General features: G+C 44.8%; 1 protein-coding gene across 1 annotated transcript in view; it reads right to left on the bottom strand.

Annotated features, from left to right (window-relative positions):
* Window positions 1-4,562: 4,562 nt before the first annotated feature.
* LOC126298305 (uncharacterized) overlaps window positions 4,563-12,847 on the bottom strand; it is a 179,281-nt gene continuing 170,996 nt past the window's right edge. The window contains exon 3 of the mRNA XM_049989602.1: window positions 4,563-4,802. Coding sequence (XP_049845559.1) covers window positions 4,563-4,802 — 240 coding nt within the window. The remainder of the gene's footprint in view (window positions 4,803-12,847) is intronic.

The following is a 12,847-nucleotide window of genomic DNA, read 5'->3' on the forward strand; positions in this document are numbered from 1 at the left end:
CACTTCCATTGATAGGTGAATGACATATGGACCCGATCAGAGACTGGCACAGTCAACACATCTATGGTGTTCACATAGATGATGGTGATGAGGTCCCATACTCCGAGGAGCGTAGGGAACGATGCGGGAGACCCGCACCACCGACTTGGTAAGGTCCTAGCGGAGGTAGTTTGCCATTGACCGTAATGGGGATGAATGATGATGAATACGACACAACAACACCCAGTCATCTCAAGGCAGGGAAAATCCCTGACCCCGCCGGGAATCGAGCCAGGGACCCCGTGCGCGGGAAGCGAGAACGCTACCGGACGTTCACATAGAAGGTGGCATCAAAAGGATCCAAAACATATCAATTAAAATTACGCTATTCTGCACCACCACCTTGAAATTAGACCTTTTGAGAGCGATTACACTTGGCCCAACGTTCCTAGTAATTGTTTAATTCATTCTGGTTCTCTCTTCGTTAGAGTGTTTAGTACCCTCTGCTGTTCCGCTTGCTTCCACTCAAGTGTATCAAATCTATTCCCCTTCAACTTGATTTGCATCTTGTGCAAGAGGAAGAAGTCACATGGAGCTAAGTGTGGTGAGCATAGCGTATGGGGAGCACCTTTCATCTTGGTTTAGTCAATAATTCCTGAATAATGTAGGCCGTATGCTGTCACGCATTGTCCTAGTGGTGCGTCCAGACATTCATACACCACCTCTGTGGACGTTTTCACCTCCTCTTTTCCCTCAAATGCCTTAGAAAGGCTTTACGAACAATCCTGTCAATATAAAAAAGGACAAAAAAATTGATCAACAAAGTAGTTCTTGTCGCTATCGACTTGTCCAGCGCTTTCTTTCGCCGAGATCGACAGTCGTCGGGGGTCAGACACATTCCATGCCGAGTTGTGAAGGTAGGCACATGTCTGTCTTAAGGAATCTTTAGTCACTTCACGATCTGCTAGAGTAACTCATCTTTGGATGAAGACTGTGAGTTTATGTCTCAACGAGTCGAATGAATTTGAGATGAGCTGCTTAAGCTTACAAGTCGTCTTTTATGCTACATGCATCAGTAAATTAATAATGTTTACATGAACATATTTTGTTTTATTTATTTTGCTTGATTATAATGTATATCCTCGGTCAACTATAAATCACGTTTCAAGTTTCAGGAATCATTTCTGTTAGGAATCTTGGAGATACAACAGCACTGAATCTGAGACCCTCTTAACTTCTTCCATTGGCTAGAAATCGTAATGCAGCTAACAACCTCTCCTCGTAGCTTACAGCCTCTCTCATGCTTGTTCATTTTTCGTTGAGAATAGTCTGAACATGTTCAGCAGCTCCGAAATGCATGATTCATCCATTCACAGGTAATAACGAAAATCATTGGCTCCCAGCTCTTTAAGTGAATTTCTTTGCTTCCATTACCCACTTCCTTAACACAGCTTTCTCTCGGCTTCTTTTCGCCTTGTTACCTCTAAAACAGCCAAGGCCACCCCCCGTTTTTTTGTTTCTGTGGGAAACCAAGCGGAGTCTCGTAGAACGCAAACTCTGTGAACTTAAGATAAACAAATCACAACAGGCTGGCGCTGTAATCACTGAGTGCAGTGGGTCGAAAAGTGTGTAGGCTATCACGAAATTTGTCCGTCGGACGGTCGGCCGACAAATTGGTGCGTGCGTAGAGGCCTTTAGGGTCGCCGCATGGCCAGTGGGTAAGGGGACACTCTCTTCTTCCGTCTGGTGCTGTGCCGACGTGTCGATTTGTTTATTACTGACGCTTTGTCTAGTGATAATAAAATGGACACACTGAACCCACTTATTACTTGATTATGTCGAGATGGTTGCGTTTTATTTATATGATGGTTTGTCATCTACGTTTTCAGATTGTGAAACGTGAGGTTCCTTTCCGCTGGAAACTTTGCAGTGGTTTTTACGTAAGCAACATAAGGTCTTTGTTCGATTTCACAACTTCGTTAGAACATGTAGGAATCAATATCCAATTTCTATTCAGTCATCCGAGCTTTCAGATTATTTCTCTCGCCGCTGTTCCATTCGTCATAATATTTTGGACCTTGATAGGATTATATGGGGATTTTCTCTATCTTTCATGTATGGATGGTTACGTAAAAATACATGAACTGTTCAATGAGATTTGTATATGAAATATTAGGTTTTGTTTTCAGTTTCTGAACAATAGATGAAGTGTTCATATAATTCGGTATTCTTACAAAATTACTTTTCACAGCCCTGTTCGACATTGGAATTTCTACATCTGTGTACTTAAGAACTACGTTCTCGATCGTATTACTTTCGCTTTAATTACATTTAAATTCGAGAGGAAATAACCTACCGTCAGCAGCGAGGAAATTTTTGTTGAAATAAAGTTTTCAGCTATTCAGTTAAGTTCGTGTTGCTGTTGAACTTCAACACTCGTGCTTGTGGAGACGGAGACTCCGCGATAAATTTCTGCACACTAGCTCAGACCTTTTACATTTACTTGGTGTTGTAGGATACAGAATACAAGCAAATCTGCGTAGCATGAATTACATCTATAAGGTGTAATTCATATATACTTACAGCGAGTAGCTGCAAGAGATCTGGTGTCAACACTATTCAGCCCGTTTAAAACCTGGATCATAGTCTCGTATTAATTCACAGTTCAAAGTATAAAGCAGGGCAACGCTGTCAAGGTGAAGGATTCTTCCATTGCGGTTATTACTACTTAGTTTAACGGTCATAGCCATAAACCCAACTTTGACGCAATATTTAACTTCGATGCAAACTTCACGAGATGTTTCAGCTTATTCCCTCGGAGACGTCTGCTACAAACTTCGCCACAATCCTCCTCATGTTCGATTCTTCTGTCAGAATATGTTCACATTTACTACAAATTATTCCCAAGGCGTTGCAGAGGTTTTCTATCATCTGTCTACGATGTTGCATAATCAAATCTCTCACTTTTGGTGTGATGCCAGCTGAAGGTCAGCTTCACCCGTTTCTAAAACGCTTGCACCACTAGTAAATCTGTTTCTGACCTTTCCGTTGTCTCCAAAAACTTGCTTCAACATTAGGTTAGTTTCTACAGCTGTTTCCCTAAATATAAAAGAAACTTTATAAGCCTACATGAACGCTGCTCTTTCATATCGGCCTTCGTAAAACCGCACACTAGAGGAAATGCGACAATGGAAATAAGCTCACCAACAACAAAACCATACAGCTCACAGTCACTTGCCACACAGATTCGAGAAGGATGGACGAGGATCATTCCAAAAGAAATGCACACTATTTTTTTAATCCATCTTTTATTCTACATGTTTGAAAGTTTTACAGTGTGTAGATACATCCTTCAGGAACAATAGTTTCATTTCTCCACATAATTTCCATCCCTCTCAACTGCCTTCGCCTTCTTGGAACCAGCGCCTGTATACCCGTACGGTAAAATTCTGAACCATCCTGTTGGAGCCACTGTTTGGCAGCGTGCACAAGGGAGTCATCATCTTCAAACCTTGTTCCACGAAGAGAGTCTTTCAGTTTTCCAAAGAGATGATAGTCACATGGAGCCAGGTCTGGACTGTAAGGCGGGTGTTTCAGTGTTGTCCATCCGAGTTTTGTGATCGCTTCCACGGTTTTTTGACTGACATGTGCCCGTGCATTGTCGTGCAACAGCAAAACATCCTGCTTTTGCCGATGTCGTCGAACACGACTCTGTCGGGCTTGAAGTTTCTTTAGTGTCGTCACATATTCATCAGAATTTATGGTGGTTCCACTTGGCATGATGTCCACAAGTAAGAGTCCTTCGGAATCGAAAAACAGCGTAGCCATAACTATTCCAGCAGAAGGTGTGGTTTTGAATTTTTTTTTCTTGGACGAATTTGCATGATGCCACTCCATTGATTGCCTCTTCGTCTGGTGAAAACTGATGGAGCCATGTTTCAATAACTGTCACAATTTAACTCCACCATTCTCGTACTGTTCCAAAAATTCGCTGCATACCGTTTTTCTTGTTCCTTTGTGAGCCACTGTCAACATCCTGGGAACCCGCCTGGCAACCTTTTTTTAACGCCAACACTTTCAGTATTCTGCAAACACTTCCTTCCCCTATCCCAACGTAGCGTGACAATTCGTTCACTGTGATGCGCCTCTCAGCAGTCACCAATTCGTTTACTCTCTGCACGTTGTCTGGAGTGTGTGCAGTACGAGGCCTGCCGCTGCGAGGACAATCCTCAATATTGCCGTGCCCGCTTTCATCGCGTAACCTGCTTGCCCACAGACTAACTGCACTGTGATCGACAACACCTTTTCCAACCTCTTGTGGATATTTCCCACTGTCTCGTTTTCTATGACAGCACGTTAGGTGTAGCAGCCATCTTGAAGACATGCTGTGACTGCGCCACTCTCGGGAACAGGTTGAACTAAGTTTGAAAACAAGCGAGAAGGATGTGTCTGGACACTAAAACTTTCACATATGCTGAATGAAAACAGTACATAAATAGTGTGCATTTGTTTTGGAGTAACCTTGGAAACGGAGACACCTAGCTGTGTGCGCGCAACGTTCGTATTTCGGGAACTTTTCGATGTCACGTCGTGCCGTGTCTGCTACTAACCTCAGGTGTACAGCAGTGCGTCGCACAGAGCGCGGTCGCTAGTGTGTGCGTTGTCCGAAGCGGCAGCGCGGCGCGAGACGCATTTGGCATGGAGTGAGTTGTTTCCAGAGCCCCACCGGAGCGCAGGGAGGGGGAATGAGACGTCGCCCCCACCCCTGGCCGCCCCGCCGCCGCCGCCAGAACACAAGCTGCGCGCAGCCGGCCCAGCTCCCGCTGCGAAACACCAGTAAATTTTATCAACGGCGTTTTACCTTTACAGGCGGGATTTATCAGGACTGCCGGCTGGATTTATGGGGGTGGCGAGGCCCATAACAAGGCGGGTGCGCGCGGCCGCGTGTTCGGGACTACCGGCCTACGTGGCGCTGCGCATTGTGAGCGCCGCTTTGAGCAATTAATCCGTGCGGCGCGGGCCCATTCATTATGGCCGACAGGCCACCTTCCGTCGCGCCAACCACTGCCCGCGACTAATTTCTGCGACAGCTCTCCCGGGCTACAGTCTTACGTTTGCCATGCCAATACTACATAATGGTTCCCGGGGCGGGATGACGCAAACGAACATCTAGGATACCTCTGCTAGTGCTGGAAATCAGAATGGAATTTTTGTCAATAATTTACCATCCAATGGGTCCGCAGCGTTGAAGACCAGTATCAGTTGCAAAGCGATTTAGAAAAGATTGCTGTATGGTGTGGCAGGTGGCAGTTGACGCTAAATAACGAAAAGTGTGAGGTGATCCACATGATTTCCAAAAGAAATCCGTTGGAATTCGATTGCTCGATAAATAGTACAATTCTCAAGGCTGTCAATTCAACTCAGTACCTGGGTGTAAAAATTACGAACAACTTCAGTTGAAAAGACCACATAGATAATCTTGTGGGGAAGGCTAGCCAAAGGTTGCGTTTCATTATGAGGATACTTAGAAGATGCAACGAGTCCACTAAAGAGACAGCTTACACTACACTCGTTCGTCCTCTGTTAGAATATTGTTGCGAGGTGTGGGATCCTTACCAGGTGGGATTGACGGAGGACGTCGAAAAGCTGCAAAAAAGGGCAGCTCGTTTTGTATTATCACGCAATAGGGTAGAGAGTGTGGCAGATATGATACGCGAGTTGGGATGGAAGTCACTGAAGCAAAGGCGTTTTTCGTCGCGGCGAGATCTATTTACGAAATTTCAGTCACCAACTTTCTCTTCCCAATGCGAAAATATTTTGTTGAGCCCAACCTACATAGTTAGGAATGATCATCAACATAAAATAAGAGAAATCAGAGCTCGAACAGAAAGGTTTAGGTGTTCGTTTTTCCCGCGCGCTGTTCTGGAGTGGAATGGTAGGGAAATAGTATGATTGTGGTTCGATGAACCCTCTGCCAAGCACTTAAATGTGAAATGCAGAGTAATCATGTAGATGTAGATGTAGATATTTCTTAGAGAAATTATGTAATTACTGCTATAAGAGTTAAGAGCTTTTATTGTGGTGGATCCATTTCGGCTAGACTGGCACCTTCAGACCATCTACGAAACTTACATAACATTTTTATTTTATTTTATCATAATGTTGGTGATTGTATTATCGGACACACAAATTTTGTGCTTACGTCCATATAACATTAGTGGTCGCTGTCACTCTGTACTCTATTTCAATATGAAACAACTGTAACGATATAGCAACTGTAACAGTATAGCATCTTTGGCCAACTATCACAATTGTCAGTCTGTCAAATCTGACAATAAAACGTGAAATTATAAAAATTATAAGAAAGAACGATTAAGAACAGCAGCAAGCCACAAAACAGCCTATAACATGAGAGTCCTAAATCTACATCACGTTGAAACAGAATACAGGGTGGTCCATTGATAGTTACCGGGCCAAATATCTCACGAAATAAGCACCAAACGAAAAAACTACAAAGAACGAAACTCGTCTAACTTGAAGGGGGAAACCAGATGGCGCTATGGTTGGTCCGCTAGATGGCGCTGCCATAGGTCAAACGGATATCAACAACGTTTTTGTTAAATAGCAACCACCATTTTTAATACATATTCGTGTAGTACATAAAAAATATGAATGTTCTAGTTGGACCACTTTTTTCGCTTTGTGATAGATGGCGCTGTAATAGTCACAAACGTACAAGTACGTGGTATCACGTAACATTCCGTCAGTGAGGACGGTATTTGCTTCGTGATACATTACCCGTGTTAAAATGGACCGTTTACCAATTGTGGAAAAAGGTCGATATCGTAATGATGTATGGCTATTGTGATCAAAATGCCCAACAGACGTGTGCTATGTATGCTGCTCGGAATCCTGGATGACATCATCCAAGTGTCCGGACCGTTCGCCGGATAGTTACGTTATTTAAGGAAACAGGCAGTGTTCAGCCACATGTGAAACGTCAACCACGACCTGCAACAAATGATGATGCCCAAGTAGGTGTTTTAGCTGCTGTCGCGACTAATCCACACATCAGTAGCAATCAAATTGCACGAGAATCGGGAATCTCAAAAACGTGGGTGCTGAGAATGCTACATCAACATCGATTGCACCCGTAGCATATTTCCATGCACCAGGAATTGCATGGCGACGACTTTGAACGTCGTGTACAGTTCTGCAACTGGGCACAAGAAAAATTACGGGACGATGACAGTTTTTTTGCACGCCTTCTATTTAGCGTCGAAGCGTCATTCACCAACAGCGGTAACGTAAACCGGCATAATATGCACTATTGGGCAACGGAAAATCCACGATGGCTGCAACAATGGGAACATCAGCGACCTTGTCGGGTTAATGTACGGTGCGGCATTATGGGAGGAAGGATAATTGGCCCCCATTTTATCGATGGCAATCTAAATGGTGCAATGTATGCTGATTTCCTACGTAATGTTCTACCGATGTTACTACAAGATGTTTCACTGCATGACATAATAGCGATGTACTTCCAACATGATGGATGTCCGGCACATGGCTCGCGTGTGCGGTATTGAATAGTATATTTTACGACAGGCGGATTGGTCATCGATGCACCGTACCATGGCCCGCACGTTCACCGGATCTGACGTCCCCGGATTTCTTTCTGTGGGGAAAGTTGAATGATATTTGCTATCGTGATCCACCGACAATGGCTGACAACATGCGACAGCGCATTGTCAATCCATGTGCGAACATTACGGAAGGCTGTTGAGAGGAATGTCGTTACACGTATTTCCAAATGCATTGATCTTGACGGACATCATTTTGAGCATTTATTGCCTCCACGATTTTTAGTTCACTGTTTGTGGTCGTCCTATCCATCTCACTCCTTCATTGAACTACCTTGGCCTCACCCTTGTCCATCACCTCACCTGGACTCCCCATCACGCAAAGCCCATAATAGACTCTGCCTCATGAAACTCCTGTTCAGCCAGACATTTAGGCTTCATCCTTCCACCATCCTTCCCACCTACAAATCCGTGATATGCTCCATCCTTTGTTATGCCAGCATTGATTTGATTTCTGCCCAGCCCAGATTCAATAAAGCCCTCCAAATCCTAGAACGCCTCACCTACACACATCCTCTATGACCCCATCCCCTTCCCCACACCTTCTTCTTGTCCTCAAACACATCTGCACCCTGTACATTGTCTGCCGAATCAATCCCCCCTCACCCCCTGGTGTCCCTTTTTCTCTCCACCCCCAGCCCATTGTCCCGCCCTCTCCCCATCTCCACACCCTCCACCTCCTTTCCCAACGCAACTCCTGGATGATGAGCTTCACCCTGACATCCACCTCTCCTACCAGCTCTAATACCACCTTCCCCCTATTCACTCTAAGGGCTCCCTGTCCCCTCCTGTTTGCTTTCCCTGAGTGGTTTTCCTCCCTCCTATGCCCCCCTTTCCTGTGCCCCCCTTCTATGTCTCTGTGCTCCCTCCTGCCCTGCCTTCACTCTTCATATCCCACCCCCTCTGTCTCCTGCTTCTTGGTGCACTCCCCCCCCCCTCGCTACTTTCTTTTCTCGCACCCACTCAAGGCCCCCTCCCCCTTCCACAGCACCTTACACTTCCCTCTTTTTCGCTCCTCTCAGGGCTCCCATCCCTCAGCAGGTCCCTACCAGCGGTTTTTATTCTTCACGTGTTCTCCATCACTTACAGTGGTTTTTCAAGTGTCTCTCGCTCTGTGTGATTTTATACTGTGGCTGACTTTTAACTTGTGTGTGTGACTTCAGTGTATTTTAAGTGCTTCACAAATCGCCAAATGTGTAATTTTAACTGTATGTCGACTTTTTTTAACTGTCCCTCAATGAACTTTCCCATATTAGTGTATTTTTTAACTTCCATTAACTTTATTTACTGAGTTTTTATATCCCCCTTTTTCCTCTCCTTTTTGTATATAAGTTTGCTCTTTTATTATTTTTATGACACTCGGCTGAAGAGCTGAGGATTGTGCCGCTGACAGCCCTCCCCTCGTGGTGTGGGGCAGGGCAATGCTTTACAATTAAGAAAAAAACAGTTCTGGCAGTCAGTAGTTTTATTACAGACGACGATGGGGAGCTAGCTATCGAAAGCACGAGAATTCTATTGGAATTGACACTGCTTGAAAACCGTGAAGATTTTGTCCAGCTTCTCAGATGTATTTTATTGGGTTCAGATCTGATGAATTTGGTAACCAAGACATCAAAATGAGCTATCTAGCACCTATAAACATTGTAGCACGTTTCTAGCCTTGTGACACTGCCAGTTATCTAGCAGGAAGATTCTATTGCTGTCAAGAAAGACTTAAAGCATGAAGGGATGCAGGTGATCAGCAACAGTTTTCACATAGTCCACAGATGTCATCATGGCTTCGATTACTACCACTCGTCTCATGGAAGTCCATGTGGAGTGTCCCTCACAGCATAATACTGACCTCATTGGCCTGTGTCCATGGGCCGGTACATATTTTGAGCAGCCTTTCTCCTCGATGACGACGTATCCGAACACGACCATCTACCTGGTGCAACAAGGAACGTGATTCATTCAGACGACACATTTTCACTGGTCAACCATTCAATCTCGACGATCCCGTGGCCACTGCAATAGGAACTGACGATGTCATTGATTCGGCATGGGTACACACAGGGGCCGTCTGCTGTGGATCTCCATGTTCAACATATGCTGCACAGTGTGCTCTGAAACACTTATGCCTGCAGCAAAACATTGTTCTCTGTCGTCAGATCTGCCACATATCGATGCCTATCCTACTTTACAGTGCGAGCAAGCTTGGCTCTGAGCACTATGGGACTTAACATCTGAGGTCGTCAGTCCCCTAGAACTTAGAACTACTTAAACCTAACTAACCTAAGGACATTACAAACATCCATGCCTGAGGCCGGATTCGAACCTGCGACCGTAGCGGTCCCGCGGTTCCAGACTGAAGAGACGAGAACCGCTCGGCCACCAGCGGCCGGCTTCGAGCAAGCCTCCGACCTCAATGTTATGTGATGTGTTGACATCCATCACATTGTCGCCTGCTCGCCCTAACAGTAGAACAGCTTCACCATTTCCGAGATGCTTGTTGCTTGTTCCCAGGCACTGGGCCATAACAATCTGCACTTTGTCAAAGTCGCTTATGTCATTTCCTTATTTGTAGTCCGAATTATTTTCCATTCGTCTGTGCTCAGCTTATATACTTCCCTTACCACGTCACATGTCCAGAACGCCATCAGGCGGCATTCTGTCTCTCGGTGTACATTGGTCATGATTTTTTTTTTGTCATCAGTCCACTGACTGGTTTGATGCGGCCCGCCACGAATTCCTTTCCTGGTCATGATACATGAAATATATTCACACTTCCGGATACGAACAATCATCAGCTGTATAAGGGAATGACGGCAATGAAAATTTGTGCAGGACCAGGACTTGAGCTCAGATTTCCCACTTCACGCGAGCGGTTATCTGGACACGCTTTCCGTCCGACACAACTTCTCACACACTATACATGTAACGCTCCATTATCCCCATTGCTCATAGCTTTATCTGGTACCCAGAAGAGTTCGGACATAGTGTGCATTAGCATCGAAATTATCATTAACGTCAAGGCATATGTATATTATTATATGTGTGGTGCCTGTTCTGTCAGGCATCTAATGGAGGAGGGGCTAAGGGAACATCCACGTCATCCTAACCACTACGCTCAGTCCAGTGATACGGAAGTTCGCGGTTAGGGTAGCGATAAACATCGATGCTCCAACGAGAGGGTGCCTTGTCTTGTTGCAAGATGAAATTCTCGGAATCAACTGACTGTTGCGGAAAGAACCACAATTACAACAGTCTTCTCACAGCAGAGAAACAGCCCATACAGGTTCGTCTGTCACACTTCACAGAAACCATTAACCTTCGGCGGAACTCGTTCATGCGCCATAGTTTCATAAGGATTTTAAGTAGCCCACACTCCCACATTGTGACGATTAAACTTTTCAGATAAATGGAATGCTGCTTAATTGGTAAATATAAGCTTCGACGCGAAATGTTCATCCTCAAGTACTGATGGAAAATAGGAGACACCAGCCATACTCTTTCGGTGCTAATTGTTACATGAGCCGCAAACGGTGTAGTCTGCAGTGTAACCACCATCGCGCTGAATCTTCCACACAGCTTGCCCCGCTATTCCAAGTTCGTAGTTTGTGCAGACCGTTCATTCTTTCCTGCTGCGCGCGAAACTTTCCCTCACCCTCTCCACTGTTGCATCTGGCACACTTGGTCAGACGGTGCTTTTCTGTTTACAGAGACAACCAGTGTTCCTAAATTGTTGATACCAACGCTTAATGCTCTATTTACATGACAATTTTTCCATGATTCCATCTTAGTGCGCGCTGCACTGTTGTAGCAGATACACATCTCGCACATTCCAACACACAAAAGCTCTTTTCTTGTTTGGCTCCATTTTGTCAAGGCATTTCGCTCATAGCGCCGACTGGTGGGCACAACGCAAACCCAGTAAGTTTATGGTTCTATTCATGCATCATATAATAATTTGGGAACTATAGAAGAATCAGCCATGTATAGTAGCCCTGAACTCTTTACGTTTTATTATTATGCACACCTACAGGCAACCAATTAACCATTAGGAAACAAACACCATTACTTGAAGGACGCCCGATAATACTAAACAAAATTAAGTCTAATTATGAAGTATTAAAAAACTTATTCATTGTACAGTTGCTATACCTCAGAACTATTCAGAGGGAAACAATTGTATACAGGGTGTTACAAAAGGTACGGCCAAACTTTCAGGAAACATTCCTCACACACAAATAAAGAAAAGATGTTATTTGGACATGTGTACGGAACCGCTTAATTTCCATGTTAAAGCTCATTTTAGTTTCGTCAGTATGTACTGTATTTCCTCGATTCACCGCCATGATTTCATACGGGACACTCTACCTGTGCTGCTAGAACATGTGCCTTTACAAGTACGACACAACATGTGGTTCATGCACGATGGAGCTCCTGCACATTTCAGTCGAAGTGTTCGTACCCTTCTCAACAAGAGATTCGGTGACCGATGGATTGGTAGAGGCGGACCAATTCCGTGGCCTCCACGCTCTCCTGACCTCAACCCTCTTGACTTTCATTTATGGGGGCATTTGAAAGCTCTTGTCTACGCAACCCCTGGTAGAGGCGGACCAATTCCGTGGCCTCCACGCTCTCCTGACCTCAACCCTCTTGACTTTCATTTATGGGGGCATTTGAAAGCTCTTGTCTACGCAACCCCGGTACCAAATGTAGAGACTCTTCGTGCTCGTATTCTGGAGGCTGTGATACAATACGCCTTTCTCCAGGGCTGCTCAGCGCATCAGGGATTCCATGATACGGAGGGTGGATATATGTATCCTCGCTAACGGAAGGCATTTTGAACATGTCCTGTAACAAAGTGTTTGACGTCACGCTGGTATGTTCTGTTGATCTGTGTTTCCATTCCATGATTAATGTGATTTGAAGAGAAGTGATAAAATGAGGTATAACATGGAAAGTAAGCGTTTCCGGACACATGTCCACATAACATATTTTCTTTCTTTGTGTGTGAAGAATGTTTCCTGAAAGTTTGGCCGTACCTTTTTGTAACACACTGTATAAGGCTTACAAAAAACCCCTTGAAAGCTAGGTTACAAGTTCAACCTTTAGTAAGGCTCATTTGAAAGCACAGTGTTAACAATTACGACAGGAAAAAATTAGCTGCTGATGACTCACCATGTGCATCAAGAGGGTGACAGAAAATGAGTGACCTGGACGTGCAGAGTTCAACCTTC

This window comes from Schistocerca gregaria, chromosome X (genome assembly GCF_023897955.1).
Source record: "Schistocerca gregaria isolate iqSchGreg1 chromosome X, iqSchGreg1.2, whole genome shotgun sequence".
NCBI lineage: Eukaryota > Metazoa > Arthropoda > Insecta > Orthoptera > Acrididae > Schistocerca > Schistocerca gregaria.